Here is a 19,304-nt window from a genome sequence, read left to right as displayed (position 1 = left end):
AACCAGGTACCGAGGGAAAGGTTTCAACCCAAGCTGGCGAGCTTGCCCCTCCTCCCAGGGGGTGGCCAGGGAGGGGAAGGCCGAAGGATCAGGAGGAGTGTCACGTCTGCTACCAGTCTTAGAGACGGCCAAAGAATGGCCAGGACGGTGAAGCTTTTGTCGCTTCATGCGCAAGGTGTCCACCCTAGTACCACCCACTCCAACAAGGGGTTCGCCCCGTGGGCGCCACCCAGCCACAGCAAGGGCCGTCTTGCACGGCGGCCATTGCCGGGAGTTCTGGTGCCCCAAAATGATGAGCATCGACTCCTGGGCATACACGAGGCGTTAACAGCTATGGGCACTAGTAGTGTGATTCCTGTGGTTTCAGGGGTCTCAGCCAAGTTGGTACTTAACAGCCCCACCACACGGACTGGCTACCGTGCTGGTGACCTAGCAGTAGGGTGGCCAGGGTGCAATGGGAAAGGAGAGGGGAGGAGGAGAGGAACCAGCACCATGGAAGCTAGGTAGGGAGTTCATCCCCAAATGGCTCACACTGAACGGAAAATTATGGAAATGGAGGTCAAACCCCAAGGGGACCAAAAACAATGAAAGGGACATGGAAACAGCAAACTAAACAATAGCACAGACCAAAACAAAGCCAGGAGGATAGCTAGGTCGACGCAAAGAAGTCCACTAAGAGGGAAAAGAGGGGGCAGGGACAAAGGAGCAAGGATAGGGAGGGAGAGGAACAGGGATGGTAATGCAGCCTTCAAAGGAAGGGAAAGGAGACTGCAATAGCTCGTGGCGCCGTGCGCGCCACACAGGTACCCACAAAAGGACTGTGGGCTCTCTCGGGGGTTCAAATTATGTTCCAAAGTGTAACATTTCATTATTAATTAAAAACATTCATATATGGACATTCACTGACAGGACAAAAGTTATGGGATAGCAATGTGCTCACATGCAGGTGGCAGTAGTTTTGCACACACGAGACATAAAAGGGCAGTGCATTGGTGGAGCTGTCATTTGTACTCAGACAACTCATGTTAAAATGTTTTCAATGTGACTACAGCTGTACAACTGGAATTAATAAACTTTCAACGGAGAATGGTAGTTGGGAGCTACCCGTATAGGATATTCCATTTCAGAAATCGTTAGTGAATTCAATTTTCTGCGATCTGCACTGTCGAGAGTGCTGAGAATACTAAATTTGAGGCATTACATCTCACCACGGACAACACAGTTGCCAATGATCTTCATTTTATAACAGAGCAGCGGCATTCGCGTACAGTTGTCGCTGCAAACAGACGAGTGACACTGCGTGAAATAACTGCAGAAATCGATGTGGGACGTGCGGTGAATGTATCCATTAGGACAGTGTGACGAAATTTCACGTTAATGGGCCACAGTAGCAGACGACCGAGATGAGTATCTCTGTTAGCAGTTCGACATTACCTGCAGTGCCTCTCCTGGGCCTGTGACTCGATCAGTTGCACCCTAGATGACTGGAAAACGTAGCTCGGTTACAGAAGTCCCAATTTCAATTGGTACGAGTTTACTGTATGGTTCACGTGTGACACAGAACCCACAAAGCCACAGACCCGAGTTGTCAACAACACACTCTGCAAGCTGATGGCGGCTCCATAATGGTGTGAGTTGTGTCTACACGGAATGGACTGGGTCCTTTGGTCCAAATTGAACTGACCATTCACTGGGAACGGTTATGTCCTCTACTTAGAGGTTTTCACGTTCCCAAACGTCGAAGGGATTTTTACGGACGACAATGCTCCGAGTCATCCCGCTGCGATTGTTTGTTACAGGTTTGAAGAACATTCTTGACAATTCGAGTGAACGATTTGGCCAACCAGATTGCTCGAGTTGGATCCCGTTGTAGGCTTATGAGGCACAATCGCGAGGTCTGTTCGTGCAGAAACTCCTGCGCTGGCGACACTTATGCAATTACGGACAGCAATGTGGCTCAATATTTCTGCAAGGGACTTCCAATGACTTCTTGAGTCTGTGCCACATCACACTGCTGCACTAAACCGCACAAAAGGATGGCTGACATATCGGGAGGTTTCAATGGCTTTTGTCGTCTCAGTGTGTAAATATAGCTTTAAAGTTCAAAATAATGAGTTACAATACTTTGAAGATCACCAATAATCAAATCCCGAATACACTCGTACACTGGACTTTGAGTAAAATATCCCGAAGTTCGAAGTCATTTTTTAGTTTCTGTATAGCTATGAAGTCTAACGGTGCTGGTGTATTTTAAAATGGTTTCCCATGAACATAAATCTCGGAGGTGCTGGCTGGAGCACAGTGGATGTACTTCTCTCGTACCACCACTGAGCACTTGTCCCTCGACTGATGAACTGTTGTCACTTTCAGTCTTTAGAGAAGTAACAGCATATCATTCTTCACTTTCTGAGCTGCTAAATTCAATGTCAAACTCAGTGTCACTATTGCCATCATTTTTTTCAAAGCACTGCATAATAACAACATAAGAGAGTGGCTTGTAATGTCGCAAATCAATTCGCAATAGTTTTACTGCAGTATGCCACTTATACAGGCCTCCGTCGCTCGGAGCCATTGGTGATCGCATATGTAGCTGTGTGTGCCTACAAGTGACCTATACACACCTACTGTCATCCGACCGTGGGAACAGATTTTGGTGTCACTGCCAGTGACATAATATTTAAGCCCCTAGGGATCTAAATAAACAGAAATAAATGTGGTTCAATTCTGATAGAATTTTTGGAATAGCTTTATGTTATTGAAAAGAAGCTGTTAAAGTCTCAGCTTTCTAGATGGAATACTTTTAAAGATACCAAAAACTACATAAAACTCACAAAACAGAAACTGTCAAGACTAAAATCAGTTAGGTGTCATAGAAATTTGTCTCCTACTATCATTTGAAATTCTTACAGAAGCTTACGAAAGGTTAGGTCAATGTGTTAGATTTTTTATACTTAAATAATCTTCAACTTTTTTCTTTTTTTTCATAATACAGGTTTCAGTAATAGTCAATATGCATTTAATAATTATTTGTTTTGTTGCGCGAGTAAATGAGAGTAAATGACAGTGTGTATGATTGACTTACGAAAAGTTTCAATATTACATTCTGTGTGTAGCATAATGTAATATTCTCATGGAAAAAGTACAGCAAACTGTATCCACGAAAGCTGTAATTCCCCTAATTTGCTGATGTATGAGCAAGAGTACTTGCTTTTGTAAGAAGGCAGCCAGAATAGCTATTTGTAGGATAATGATTTTCTAAAGTTATTTCAAAACTAGTTTTTCTTTCGTTTGGTTTGGTTGAACGTTTGCAGCAGGAAATGACATAAATGCATCTGCGAATGTTAATTGGAGTAAAACGGGTTCAGTGCGAATATGATCTGGGAAGATTGATCCGACTGGCTGTTTGTTTTGATCAACCAATCAGAGTAGCCCTTCCCATGCTCTATCAAGTAGTACAGGCGCTGTCAGGAACGGCATTCAGGGCAGTCATGGACTAGCTGTCGGACGGGAATGTTATGTTGTACGTGTCGGAAAAAGTTGTGTAAAATGAAGAAGATGCTAGTATTTCGCGCTTGGTTTATATTGCCGTAATAGCAGATGCATTTAGGAATAGGTTTGTGAAGTATGGAAGATTTTGGAGTGTTTGTCGTAGCGAAAACTGCGTGTGAAACTATCGACCTTTGTGAAGAATTCCGCGTGGCATGTTTCAGTATTCAAGCGCTGAACAATATTGGTGAGCACCTTCCTTTAAGGAAATCCATTGAAAAGGACCGAATGTGAAACTCATATTGTAGCAGATCAATGATTGTAAAATCGCGTAAGAATTTGGGTTGGACGTAGTACATTTCTGGCTGTCTTGCGTGTGTACTAAATGGTGTAACTGTGAGAGAGGAGGACAGTGACACTGACTGTTCAATTAAATGTGGGCAGATGGTAACTGTTTAGTTTTGCCTCTCGAGGCAATAAAGAAAATTTTACCGGATTTAGACATTTTTGTATAAAGATGAAGCAATCGCCCTCCACATGAACTTTTGTTATAAGATATTTCAGGATATTTAGCTACTGAGTTTTTGAGGCCTCTACAATCATAAGTATGGGCGATGATTTTCTTCAACACTGCTTTTAACGTCGTCTACATAGTACCTACATTGCAGAGAAACGGGTTGGTGAACAGACGCTGTGCCGAGGTAGGTGATAAAATTGTCATTGACAGCATGCCGAACACTGACAGACAGTGAACAGTTTAGGTACACAATTCATAACACCTCATTTAACCCGCCCCGTCGCAGGCTGAAAGTACACTTTTGTTGTCGAGTATCCAAATCTGCACGCTGTAAAGATCATATCGGTGGCAGCCACCTCAACCAAAACAAGACAGCCCGGCTACGTATGTAAGACTGGATGCTCTCTCGTGGCCAGACACTTAACTATCATAACTTTTGTTCTTTGGGGTCCACAGTGCAAAATACGTCTTAATGACACGGTTATTATGAATAATAGCCAGCTGCAGTGCTCTGTAAATTGTTTTTATTATATATATATTAATTCACAACGAGCCATTTCGGCATCTTGCCGTTGTCAGGTGCTCTGTAAATACATATTAAGAACATCGCTTACTTACGTATTTACAGAGCACCTGATGACGGCAATACGACAAAATAGGCTCATCGCTAATGATATAAAATAAAAACAATTTACAGGGCAGTGCAACTGGCTTTTATATGTAATAACTATCAGTGCTGAAAGGGATATAAGCTTTTTTTTTTTGGGGGGGGGGGTTAAGTTTCTGTCAAAATAATAAAAATTAGATAACTCTGGGTTTTATGTTAAAGGATTAATGAAACATGAGATTTCTGGTTGGACCGAGTGAGAGGATATCTTAACTTGAAATGTGTCACTGAAATGGAGAAATGCACCCACCACAATATGGAGGTCAAAAGCATTGCCATCAGAAATAATGTGGTATTGAGGAAAAAATTTAAGATAGTTTATTCATTAACACACAAGACAACCTTTATCAATAGCCTTTAGAACAATTTTACACTTTTGTCTCAACATAAACACGTGCTCCACAAGAGTCCACCACACAACACCAGCAGTTGAAGCTCCTCTTGTCTGGCAAACTTCAGAACGCGGGACGCCACTCGGTGAGACACCTCCGGCCCAGCTCCACGCCCCGGCTGTCAGCCGCTCTGCCCCCCGAGGTACAGGTGGCGGCACACCTGTAACAGACCACACGTGACAGCCGGACCCTGCTCCAGTTCTGTTACTATTCCTCTGCTCTAGGAAAGCACATTTACCACACCTAAGTCAACAACAAATATGAAGAAAAATTTTGCTGGCAGAGCAATCTACTTTTTATTCAGTTTTTCTCGTTCCCCTCCAGTAGTGGTCCCGCGCCAGCAAATCGGTGTCTCACTTACCACTCGGCGCTACGGGCCTCGTACGACCTCCGCCTCCTCCGTCACTCGCCTCCGTTCTTCTCTGTCCACTGCCTTCCTCCTCCAATTCCTCTGGCAACCTGTTCCACATTTTCGAGTCACCTTTCCCCGGGTCTTTCTCTTCTCCTTCTCTGTATAAGCTCTTCCTTAACACTTCGAATTTCCAGTATTCTCTGTACACGTCTGGCCCACCTCATTCTTCCTCAGCCATTTCACTACAGTATTCGTGTGTCCCAAAAGTGTCTGTAATTCTGCCTTTGTTCTCGTTCTCCAGCCTCCTCCCTCACTCACTGTCCCAGATATCTTTCTCACAAACTTCCTTTCCCTGCCTCAGTAACCTGCCTTCCTCGTTTGTGGTCATCACCTGACCTTAGAATCCATACATTACTGTAAGTCATAATACAGTAAAATATATTTTGATTTTTGGATTCCTACTAACATTTTTGGGCTTCAGTATATTCTAAAAGGAATAACTACATCAGGGAATGTATTTGCAGGTGCAAATGTGAACGACCATCAGCTGTATATTGGAATGACAGCAATGAAAATTTGTGCCGCACCAGGATTCGAACGTGGATTTCCCTCTATGTGATCAGTCGCTTAACTGCTTCGGCTACATGTGTACGAATCACAACCGGACGCAAACTTCTGTGTGTCATGACCTGCACTCGTACATTAGTGAGAACCGAGGGCACGGTACCTGAGAATAAATACAAAACAACAGTGCCCGTGTTATCAAGAAGTGGTGTGTGATATTCCTTCAGCTGTGCAAAGGAACATTGCATTGTACTTCTTAATAACACAGGCACTGCTATTTCATAGTAACAACACCAGTTTTCACTCACTATCCTTCCTTGAATTTCTGGTGCTGAACTATTATTTTCTGTTATTATCAGGCCTACGTATTTAAACTTTTTCACTCTTTGGTACTCTTACCCATTTTTTAAAAATTGAAGTCTCTCCTCTATCCCCACCAAGATCTCCCATCATTATGCACTTTGTTTTACACGTGTTTACTTCTGGTCCTAACTTCCACACAACTCCTAACACAGCACAATACGCTTTGTCAATGGTAAGGAGAAGACGATAAAAAGCACACGGCATTCAATGAAAGGTATTAGGAAGATCAGGCTTCACCAGACAGAGTTAAAAAAAACAAACCAGGTAGACCACGTGATTATAAAGGATGTTCGGAATTTCTCATTACAAATTCTAGGACTTGTAGAGGGGAATGAGTACATAATAGTTTGAATAGGAAACCTTGTCCAGAAATGTACCATTTCTGTTCAACAGTTTCAGTTCATATGTTTAACTCATCCACTTCCACTTGAGGAACAGAATTATGTCTGACACGGAACAAATGCTAGGTAAAAATTCAAAAGGAAACATAATGAAACATCCATCCATTTATCAAATAGACATATTTGTTTGTATTAACACAACATTGTGTGTTTACATTATTCCAAATCAGAAAAAGAACCCAGCATACTGTACGTACAGAACAGCACCGACGCATTACAACAGCGGCTAATTGCGGCAACCACCGACATTGTGCCTACGAAGCCTGTTCTGGTACACTCTCCATCCCACCTGGTGTCTCTTCAATTTTTAGTGTAGCAGCCAGAACTCGTGCCAGCAGATCTGTGTCTGAGACGCACTGGCATCAAAGAGGTCTGGCAGCGAGGCAGATGTCGAGTACCGTCGGATGACCGTCTTATGCAGTACGTGTCGTACTGTCCACCTACTGCATACCGGGACGAGCAACTCCGGGACTTGACTCTTTCCCTCAGCAGATGGGTACACAATACACATCTGAACTGAAACCGTCATAGAATGGAAACAGTACGTATCTGGACGTGGGTTCCTATTCAAAATATTATGTACTCGCTCCCCTCTGCAAGTCGTAGAAGTCTGTAATGACAATTTCTAGATATTCTGTAGATAAATGCACACATCAGACATTACGAAAGTCTGTAGTTGTAGATGGGCATCATTCCTTGATGTGGCTCAAATATAGACAGAAGATAGATAGGGCAAGAAACAAAAATAGTAGGGGGAAAAGTGAAACAAGCACAGAAAGTCTCCAAATCAAAGAAGAATAGAAGAAGAAACTAGAAGTCATTACTGAGGCAAGAAAGGGCACGAAAAAGGAAGGGGATGTGGAAACTAAATGGGGGATACTGGAAACCGCTGTCACTGTAACCGCGGGAGAAGTATAGAGGAGGGCAGAATACTAAAGAACGGTGAAACGGTTCGACGAGAAACGCCCACTGGTAATCGGAGAAAGAAATAAGGCAAGACAGAGAATACTGCAAAGGAAAATGAGACTAGCTGCAGAAGATTAGAGGGAGAGAGAGGAGGGAAAGAGCTGATAAATTATGTAGAGTGAAGAAGAGACAGTCTGAAAGGAAGAAGATAGAGTGGTTGGACGAAATGAGGTACAACATTTGCATTGAGCCACACAATCGCACTATCTCACATGCCTGAAGACACCTGAGGAAAGGTAATAGGTACTATGCCTGGGATTGCAACAGATGTGAAATCATAGAAGAGCTAAAAGAAATGCGAAATACGTGGGTGAACCATTTACCCTGTTAACAGATTAGGAATATCTCTCTAAAATTTTAGGAAACAAGTTAGACTTATCACAAAACCTTAAAACTCTCACCACATTTGTGTAAACATTACCTAAAATAGAAGGCAGATCTGTCAGCAATCTGACTGCCCTCTTATCGGAAAATAAAACACAGTCTAATAGAATGAGGTGCACTGTGATCTGTATGCCACAAGCACCACACACCGAGGGTCCTCTAGCTGCCGGTGCAACGAGCCGTGCATCACAGAACTGTGGCCTACACGGAGACGAGTACGGAGAGCTGCGTCCCGCCCGTGTGGCCGGAAGGAGCTACACCACTGCTGTGTCGTACGGTTTACTAGCTGGAGCTCGTCGTCCGGCAGTTCCGGCCACTCTCCTTCCCGTCGACGCACGACACTGTACCTCGAGGGCGATACGAGAGCGTGCGTGCTGACGGCATACCGAAGTAACTGAGGATTGCGACACGCCCCCTCGGCTGCTACGTCTGCCCTTTCGTTCCCCGCAATACCCGAATGTCCTGGCATAATACCCGTGTGTCCCGGCACCCTGCAGGACACATCCTTGCCCACTGTTGTAGCCAGAGGAGGGAATATTGGTTATTACGGACTATTTTATCAGTTGGACACAAGAATTGCAGAGACTGAAGGGCACTTAGAGTCAAAACAGGTGAGAAATTTAGCAGTCACAGCCCATCTCGTCTGCTCCAGCACCCTCGAGACAGCAGCTAGTTCTTATCAAATACAGTAAACTCTGGAGGTGACCGAATTTCGAGGACACGATCTGGGAAAACGACAGAAGAACTGACGGAGTCCCCCTGTTTAGGCCCGACTGTGAAGACAGCTACGTAGTTGTGGAGCCCATTTAAAAATTCTGAAAATATCACATTAAAAACAGAACCAGGAGTGCAATCTCTCCTGCACTGCACTAATTCTAAAACCACTCAGGGCCGGGCCTCTGCAGTAACCAGTGTGACAGTCGGTTAAAACCCCCAATTTGAGCCCGTACGTGCCCAAAATGTAGGGACTCCGGCACACGTGTCACACAGATACCGAACGGCCTCGTCACCCCCGGACAATTCGTAGAGATGCGTTCCGTAGCGGGACGGTATGCCGGGGAAGTGGGAGTAGCGAGTAACCGACACACCTGCCGCACCGTGAGAAGCTGCCACCGGACGGTAGGTAGGAGTTCCCCAGTCTCGGCACGAGCACTGGGTACGTGGCCGTTCTCTCGAGCGCCCGTGGACAGCCCGATCCCCTCACGGTGCACGGTGTCAACAATTTTCAGATCGAAGGCCTCTCTAAAGGGTACAATGTGCACCCGGGGTCCACCCACAATCGAACAAAAGCTCCGTAAAACGTGCGCCCTGTCTGCTCCCCGAGACCTGAGGCTGAGGCATTTCAAAATGTTCAGTGCCGCCTGAACTCTGGCTTTCAGGTCCCTCAAGTCCTCAGAGTCAAAAATGAGGCCCCAAAACTGCAGTGTCTCTAAAAGGGGGGAACGGTATTCGACATATGCAGTTCAGGTAGATTGAAAATACGGTGAGAATTATTAAAATGAAAACAAACACACACACACACACACACACACACACACACACACACACACACACACACACACACACTTCTCTACAGAAAGTGTAAACCCAGTCTTTCCAGCTCACTCCTGTGGCCTATTCATTGTTACACGCAACTGGCCGAGTTGCTGTTGCAACAACGGAGGAGGAACAAAAAACAGCAAAGTCGTCCACAAATAAGGAGCACTGTGCTGGACTCCGTACCATAGACATGATACTGTTTATGGCTATGGCAAAGAAGGTAACACTTAAAACAATGACCTGGGAAAAACATTCTCCTGCATAAAATGATCTGACAGCATGCCACCAATGTGGAACCTAAAAAACTGCTTTGACAGGACAGACGTATGAAGATTAGGAAATAGCCACAAAAGCCCCACTGATGGAGTTGCACAAGAATACTGCATCACTAAATAGTATTGTACCCCTTACTGATGTCAAAGAATATACACTGAAGTGCCAAAGAAACTGGTATCAGCATGTGTATCCAAATACAGGGAGATGTAAACAGGCACAATATAGCTGTGGGGTCAGCAATGCCAACATAAGAAAACAAATGTCTGGCACAGCTGTTATATCGGCTACTGCTGTTACAATGGCAGATTATCAAGATTTGAGTGAGTTCGAATGTGGTGTTATAGCTGGCGAGCGAGCAACAGGACACGGCATCTCTGAGGTAGCAATGAAGTAGGGATTTTCCCCAAATGACCACGTCACGAGTGTACCGTGAATATCAGGCACCCGGGTAAAACGTCAATCTCCAACACTGCTGCGGCCGGAAAAAGATCCTGCAAGAATGGGACCATCAACACCTGAAGAGACTTGTTGAATGTGACAGAAGTGCAACCCTTCCACAAATTCCTGCAGACGTCAATGCTGGGCCATCGACAAGTGTCAGCGTGTGAACCATTCGATGAAACGTGACTGATACGGGCTTTCAGAGCCGAAGGCCCACTCGTGTACTCTCGGTAACCGCACGACAAAGCTTTACACCTCGCCTGGGCCCGTCAACATAGACACGGGACTGTTGATGACTGTAAATATGTTGCCTGGGCGGACGAGTCTCGTTTCAAATTGTATCAAGCAGTTGGACGTGTACAAGTATGGAAACAATCTCACGAATCCGTGGACCCTGCATGTCAGCAGGTGACTGGCTCTGTAATGGTGTGGGGCGTGTGCAGTTGGAGTGATATGGGCCCCTCACATGTCTAGATACAACTCTGACATATGACAAACATGTGAGCATTCTGTCTGATCACCTGCATCCATTTGTGTCCATTGTGCATTCCAACTGACATGGGCAATTCCGGCTCAAAAAACTGGGTGGTCGTCTGCTGTCGGGTAGCATTTAAACTGTCGAAGCACCATACGCCTGTCCCAGATTGTCGAATGGCACTCGTCAGTCTGTCGAGGTACAGGTCGCCTGAGACGGCCCGAATACATTGGGACAGGTAAGCCGGTGGGGTGACAGATCAGACACGTGATGCGGTCCACCCGTTGCCGGAAACTGTCGGGGTTTCGGACACTGCCAGCCGGCTGAATGGCGTCCAGTTAGCCCTGCCGACCACACATTTCGGTGGCTTCTCTTCGAGCAATTCTCTGTCCGGTAGGTGGATCCGCAGTGGGGAAGTGGTCACCGGAATGAAGGTCACCAGCCATTTTCTACTGTCCTCGAGGGCGGGAGAGCAGAATGGTGAGGTCGACACCCGAGGACGACCCGGTTCCGGCAGAGGAACGAGTTGGACTGCCTGTTTCGAGGATGCACAGCTCCCGAAAGATCACGAGGTTCTCCGATCCCAAGGGCAAATAGAGTTCGAGCCTCGTAATACGTTACGGGCACCGAAATCGCATAGTATGAGAAACGGATGGGGGAGTTGTGTGATAAGAGGTGTGAGAGCCTCAGAGTCTATCGCTCCTGTGTAGGTAAAACCCACGCAAACAGCAACGGCTACTGCTCGTAGGTCGGCAACCGAGGAGTGGTGTGTGTTATTGACAAACACAGCAACCCCTCCCTCAGTTCTCGGCCAAGTCAGGTTTGGTGGAGGTTATAGACCGGTAGCACAGGGGTCTCCTGTAAACACGAGCACTGGGAATGTGCCTGTGCCAGGGGTTTCAGTTCCTTGACACGGGTTCTGAACCCATTTATGTAGTATGAGAGCCATTTATCACGGGGTTTGCACTTTCAACATGTCTTTCCACCAGGCTGGGGAGCACGCAACAGGTGGAGGTTCAGTGTCGGGGTGAGACAGTTGCCCCAGACAGACTTCACAATCCGTCAGCTCCGAAGGAGAAGCACTAGAATCGTCACGTCGAGTGACACCGAAACGGTCTGACGGTCTACTGCCTGCTTTTGCCTGCAGTGGAAGCTTCCCGTTTGCTCTTTTGATCTGGGAGTACTTTCTATGAGATGCCGCAGCAGAGGCACACGCAGTGCCGGGTTTCTTACCGGGCTCTGTCTTTTGAGGTACCAGGAGCACCGCAGTCATGGTAACTGTGGCTTTCTCTGATGTTCTCCAGGTGAGGCGGGGGCGGTCAGGGGTGTGGGGGGGGGGGGGGGGGCTGTAGGCTCTGAAACAACTGCAGCTTGACAAGTGCAGTTACAAACACAGGTACTAGTGCCAACGCCAGCAATATCCGTTTGTTTAAAAGTGTCGGCTGATGAAATAGGCTTCTCGAGAGTCAAAGCAAAAGGTGTAGCGAATGTGGGAGGTCTCACGGCCCCACAGATCTTCTCAGCCTCGCCGTACGGGACACAGGGGCAACACTGGTTGCTACTCGGCCAGCGAAATATCTGAAGGACTGAAGCACAGAAGGTATAAAATGCAGAAGGGCAATAGCACTGAAAGTGTCTCTGAAAATAATAAATTTACAGTTTGCATTAATAAGCTTGAGTATCAGGAAGGCTTTTACTGAAGGCTTTTGTCTGGAGTGCAGCCTTGTACAGAAGGGTAAGGTGGACACGTGTCTGATCAGAGTAGAAGAGAATAAAAGCTTTTCATGTGGTCTTACAGGAGACTGCTGAAGATTATAGGGTAGATAAAACGACTAATTAGGAAATACCAAATTGAGTTGAATAATAAAAAAAAAAGCTAGGTGCGAGCAGGACTCGAGCTCTGAGGATTGCGTACAAACTTGTTCGTACATACAGACAGTTCACCCATCCCAGGAATCGAGAACTTTCTGCCCGTTATTGACATCGGTACTGGCCAGGTATTGATGCTGGGAATTCTGAGGCTTTTGAGAATGTTTTGATTTTAAGTCTGAAGTTGCACAACAGACGACAATGTGCCATAAATACAAATTAATAATTTCCTGGTTTTTCCCCTTTACTTTTACTGCAAAACCGTGTAGGTTTTGAGCATCGAAATATGTGACACAAACGATTTGATCTTTTAATAGCACTAACTTTGAACCTTACAATATGAGAGAAGGAAAGTTGCTACTCACCATATAGCAGAGATGCCGCTGAGTCGCGATAGGCACAATAAAAAGATTCACACAATCATAGCTTTCGGCCATTAAGGCCTTTGTCAGCAGTGTACACACACACACACACACACACACACACACACACACACAACTTGCACACACGTCTGCAGTCTCAGAGAGCTGAAATTACACTTTTTATTGTGCCTATTGTGACTCAGCATCTCCACTATATGGTGAATAGCAACTTTCCTTCTCCCGTATTGTTACATTCCACCTGGATTTTCCACTGTTTGATAACTCAGAACCTTAACTTTTTACACCACCAAGGGGCCATAGGCCTTAGTGTCACATACATTTCAAGTTGATATGTCTATCCAGTCCAGAGAAAAATGTGTGTTGAAAGATGGACAGACAGTCAGGTAACAAATGATAAAATATTGTGTGAAATAGCTGCAAATCAATAATTTTTCGATTTTTTCCTCTACTTGTAATTGGAAATCTCGCTTCTTGGCAAATTTTATAATTATACACCCACAGGAAGCGCTCTATAAGTTCTGACGAGTGGGTTCACGAGTATCAAAATGTGTGACAGATACGGCCGTATCTTTTGACAGCACAGACTTAGAAACTCCGACATTTTACACTGCCGAAGGACAACAGACCTCGGCATGTGGCACAAATTTCAGCTTGACACGTCTACCTGCTCCCGAAAAAAGGGTTTTTAACAGTCAGACGGACAGACAGCAGACAATAAAGTGATCACACAAGTGCATTTATTGACTGTTCCATTGGTTCCTGGTATAAAATTTTATACATTGTGAATGAAAACACACACAACACTGGTGTAATATTCTACAGTATTTATTATTTATTTCACAATCCAGTTTGCGGCTGTTAAGCCATAGTCAGCGACAGAGATAAATAAGTGGTGCAGTGGAATTTGCTGGGATAAATGATTTTAAACTAGTTAATCTACATATGAGGGTAATCCCAAAAGTAAGATCTCCTATTTTTTTATAAGTACAGAACTCAGTTTGTGTGGCAGTCGGTCACACTGTTACGAATAGTGCTCACGCACTGTGTGTAAACATGCGCACGCCGCACTGAGGTGTTCGGTCTCGGCTCGGCAGCTGTCGAGAATGGAGCTCCCGTCGGATGTTAGCGCCGAGTGCGAATTGAAATCCACTGCCGACGGATGGAAGTGTATTGTGAGTCGTGCGTGGATGTCAAAAATGTTCGTAAGTGGTGTAGAGAATTTGCAGCTGGTCGGGCTGAAATTCACGACTGACAAATGAGCGGGATATCGTCAATTTCTGAGGAGACAGTGTCGAAGCTTGAGCAAAGCACGCGTGAAGATCGGCGGATCACCCTAGATGATCTCTGCACGTCGGTTCCTGAGGTTTCCCGAAGCACCGCTCACAGAATTTTAACAGGAACACTGAACTACCAGAAAGTGTGCGCAAGATGGGTGCCACACTTGCGGACTGAGGAACACACGCGGCAACGAGTTGACGCTTCCCGTGCATTTCTTCACCACCTTGCAACCGAACAGGACAACTTTCTGGAGTCAATTGTCACGGGTGACGAAACCACTTTACACCTGAGACCAAGCAACAATCACGCCAGTTCATAACTTTCCGAACAGCACGGCGGCGAGCTGGTACGACACGGGCGTACGAAAACTGCCACAGTGTCTACAAAAATGCATCGACAGAAATGGTGATTACGTCGAAAAATAGCTAAATGTTCAAACTGTAAACTGGTGTAAACCATTGTAGAAATAAATAGGTCTATGTTCTTATAAAAAAAATAGGAGACTTTACTTTTGGGATTACCCTCATAGTAACTCTGCTTCCAGAGATGGAAATGTTAGATTTAGGAATATAAGAAGAGGAATTATTTCAGTGTAAATGTGATGTCAGATTATTTAACTAATATAAAATTTGTGAAACATATTAATAAGCTATATAAAAATTACAACAATAGTTCACTGAAGACAATAAATTTAACATTAAACTTCGGTCGCACGTTCTGAGGGTGTGGGTGCGGCCAAACAAAATAACCTTACCGGTCACGGACACGGATCAGTGCAAACAAAGAACTAAAAGGCAATATTTCGAGAATCGTCTGAAACTGTACGAGAACGGCTGAACGTAAAAAATGAAAGCAACTGCAACCGGACAAAGAACGGCGGAGCAGGAGAGAGCGACGAGTAACCGGTAGAAAACGAATGAGACTGACGTGGGAACAGAACTGACCAGCGGTGAAGGACAGATGACCGTTCCCGAGAAATTCCTCTGTCCTCTCGTTCCTTTCGGACCTGCTCCGTCACAAAGTACGTACTCGTAAAATGTGTACGTTTCATTTACAGCCTCCCGCGGCAGTACTCACCTCGGAGACGTGTAGGTCTCCCACCGGGGGTACGGCACCGGGCGCAGGCGCGGCGTTCCGCGCCCCGCGGCCTCGCCCGTCCCCGACGGTCTGCGGGTCCGAGAGGGCGGGCGTCATCGCGAGACCCAGTCCGGGGTAGAAGAAAAATGCGAACAGCGCCAGCCCGACACACAGGTGCACCGGCAGGGCGACGGCCCAGTAGCGCTGGGGCAGGTAGCTGCGGCAGACGCACTAAATTACGGTACCCCGACTCGACCCGATTACACCGTAGAGGTGTCTCGTACGGTACTCGCGTATGCCAGTTAATTTCCCCTTATAGGACCTGACCTCGAGAAAATTCTGCCTAGCCCGGCACGTGCAGCGGACTTTGAGTTTTACCCACTTCGGAATCACACTAGCAGTTACACTTCGGCACATTTCGACAGTGGACTAAATACCAGAAAACTAGCTAGGAGAAAATGTGAAGCTGTTTTGGTAAGGAGTGAAATTAGAAAGTTCTATCCGACAAAAAAGTGATTAGTGCAGTATTAGATAACACATTTACATCTACACGATGACTCTACAATTCACGATTAAGTGCCTGTCAGGGGGTCCATCAAACCACCTTCGAGAGGGGGAAACCACATTAGAAGGTTAAAAAAAAACTGATTTTTTTTTTTATTACACAAGTTGTTAGCTCAACTCTCCAAGAATACGCTGTCAAAATTTCGAAGCGAAATTTGCGTCCGTTTAGATTTTACGAGCACAGAATCCAGTGCACATTAGCTACAGGCTCGAGTCCAGGAGAATGGGGACTCGACTCCGAAACATTCGAAAAACTAAAAAGCTCAGTGGAAAAGGCAAACTCAGAGTCATTAGTGAAAATGCTCAGCACTTACTACGGACTACCGATTCAAAGGCATCGTCGAAATGTGCCGAATTGTAACTGCTAGTGTGACTCTGACGTGGGTAAAACTCAAAGTACGCTGCACGTGCCGGGCTAGGCACAATCTTCTCGAGGTCAGCTTCTATTGGGAAATTAACTGGCGTACACAATATGCGAGTACTGTACGTGACACCTCGATAGTGTGCAAGACGTCAAAAAAGCAATTATGACGACATACTATCGTACAATTTCCACGGCTGAAAATCCTCGACACGATTATTTCCCAGGGGGAGAAGACAACTGGTGCGAGTGGCACAAGGAATGAGTTACTGGAGAGACGTTTAAGTGGCCACACACAAAATGGATGACCAGCACGTGAGCCGGCAGAATCGCTGTAAATCATTGGAATCGAAGGAAGGTCGAAAAGCTCAGAAAGCACTGCTGCAAGCGCAAAACGAAGCCTATGAGGAAGAAGGATTACTATACGGTACTGGAATCACAGATTAATTGGTAAGCATTTTACATTATTGTTAACTTCCTCGAATTTCTAGTTTTCGAGGATTTATTTTTCAAACACATTTATCTCTAAATGCCTTTTTTCACATTTGCGTGCAGTCTAACTCAATAAGTATAGAACTGATCATTATGAAAACTTATAATATCATTCTTCATAAAAATTACAAATTATATGCGCCAACTTGTGACATGATATCATGATTTTAATGGTATTTTTCTTTGCATAATTAGAAAAGAAAAAATCATAAAAATCGAAGTTAATTGAACCAACACCTACAACATTTTTAATTTTCATTATTTTCACCTGCATTGAGGTTCATATTCTTAGAAAATAAGAAAATAAAATCAAAACTTTTTTGATTTCAGATGAAAATCTGAATGGCTACACAGCACGCAATTGAACTATACTCACAACCTTCAGCGGACAACACAGCGTAACTTTGTTATTTTTGGCTGAAATTATTCAAAAAAATTCACAAAAACTGTTCGAAATATGAATGAAATTATGTCAAAATTTGATTAAAAATCCCAAAAAGTCAGTGTCAAACAGCCTCCCAATGTGGCTTCCCCCCTTAAGCTACTTCTCTACCGTTCCACTCTCAAACAGCATTCAGGAAAAACAAACACTTAAATCTCTCCTTGTGAGCTCTGGTTTCTCTTATTTTATTACAACAATTACTTCTCCCAAGGTAGGTGAGTGCTAACAAAATATTTTCACATTCTAAGGAGAAGCTCAGTGGTTGAAATTTCATGAGAAGGTCCTGCCACAGCAAGAAAGGCCTCTGTTTTAATGATTGCACCTAAATTTGTGTACTGTATCCGTGGCAGTCTCTCCCCTACTTCACAAAAACACAAAACGAGCTGCCCTTTTTTGACTTAGCTAATTTAGTTTTCCCAATAGTCTTTGATCCATTGTCCAATTTTGTGCTCGATACTGTCGTAAAAGCGGTAAATGGTGTAAGGCAAAGGTACGAAAAAAAGATTTTAAACCTAATGAGAGTCGTGCACCTCCTATGCTGTTTGTGAAACACATTTTGGGTTTTAAATTTGACAAACATTGTGTTTGAGCAACATGAGAAATTGTTAAAGAAAGAGCTTAAGTATAAAATTAGTAAGAGAACTGATACGAAGGCTATTAAAAATATGTTATCTCACATAACATTTGCAACGAACACAAGTAAGGTACCAAAGCTGATCAGAATAAAATAGTTGTTGCGGATGGTAAACTGTCTGGTAGAGAGTTTAATAAGGCCAACAGTTGCAAAAACAAACAGCACACGGTCCCCAATGGAATCCGACATCCAGTTAATTTTGTTTGTTCATCATCGTTTTAGCTTTGTTTCTTACTTCAAATTTATATAATTCTCCATCTTCATTATTATAAAAATTATTCGATTCTAAAATATCCTTACCACAGTCGGTATGTCTACATTTTTGTTCTATGTGATCTACACCGAAAGTCGCGCACAACTTATATTTTGATGTCAAATTCGTGTTAACATTAAACTTCTGGTGTTAGAAGGTCACTATTATGTGCTCATAAATGCATAATTACAGTCTTTCTGAGACTACCACTTAAAATGTTAGCTAGTAACAATTTGCAAGCCAGTTCGGTTATCATCCGAGCTGTGTCTTTTAGGGTTGAGTCTGGAGCCTTGACTAGTATGCTTATGTCATCAGCAAACATAGTTTTCGAACTGTCCTCTAATGTCAATAGAAAATCATTTACAGAGGTCAGAAAGACCCCACACATCATGTTTCCCCATTCTGATATTTTTGTGTCTGCGATAAGAGTCTCAATGGGAACACTGCTTTCTGTTATGGAGGTAAGATTCCACCCGTGTGTGAGGAATGTCATTAATGCCACTCTACATCAGTTTTATACGTAGAATTTTGTTATCTACTAAATCGAAGGCTTTCTCGACGTCACAGAACATACGAACAGGATAATTTTTCTCGTTTAGCTCTGCTAGTGCTTCATTTGTGAGGTCTTGCACTGCTTTCTGTGAGAACAATCCTTTATAAAAGCCAAACTCTGAAACAGTTAATATGTTCTGCACAGTTAAATGAGGTGGCATCTTACCACAGGCCACTTTCTGAAATAGTTCTGCAAAGACTGGAATGAGTGATACAGGTCTGCAATTACTTGTCTGTATGTAGTTTCACACATGAGTGTTACTGCAGCATATTTAAGTCTATAGGAAACATGCTGTGAGTCACTGAATGCTTATAAAGATAACTTACAGCAACATTATCAAGTAAGCACAACATTTTACAAGGGTCACCCCAAAAGAAATGCACACTATTTTTGTAAAAATACTGTTTTCATTCTGCATGTGTGAAAGTTTTACAGTGTGTAGATACGTCCTTTCAGCTTGTTTTCAAACACTAGTTCAACCTGTTCCCGTGAGTGGTGCCGTCACAGCACGTCTTCGAGATGGCTGCTACAATTGTTCGTCAGAAGCGACATGCTGTCACAGAATTCCTGTGCTG

At 44.4% G+C, this 19,304-nt stretch overlaps 1 protein-coding gene across 1 annotated transcript in view; it reads right to left on the bottom strand.

Moving 5' to 3' along the window:
• Nucleotides 1-4,965: 4,965 nt before the first annotated feature.
• The window catches only part of LOC126212837 (phosphatidylinositol N-acetylglucosaminyltransferase subunit P), a 34,560-nt gene continuing 20,221 nt past the window's right edge, over nucleotides 4,966-19,304 (bottom strand). Inside the window, exons 3-4 of the mRNA XM_049940254.1 lie at nucleotides 15,431-15,647; nucleotides 4,966-5,222 (exon numbers count right to left, since the gene is read on the bottom strand). Of these exons, the coding sequence (XP_049796211.1) occupies nucleotides 5,184-5,222; nucleotides 15,431-15,647 (256 nt within the window). The 3' untranslated portion in view covers nucleotides 4,966-5,183. The remainder of the gene's footprint in view (nucleotides 5,223-15,430; nucleotides 15,648-19,304) is intronic.

Source organism: Schistocerca nitens, chromosome 11, assembly GCF_023898315.1.
Source record: "Schistocerca nitens isolate TAMUIC-IGC-003100 chromosome 11, iqSchNite1.1, whole genome shotgun sequence".
Taxonomy (NCBI): Eukaryota; Metazoa; Arthropoda; class Insecta; order Orthoptera; family Acrididae; genus Schistocerca; species Schistocerca nitens.
The sequence above is the reverse complement of the archived record's forward strand: the minus strand, read 5'-3'. Positions and strand labels throughout refer to the sequence as shown.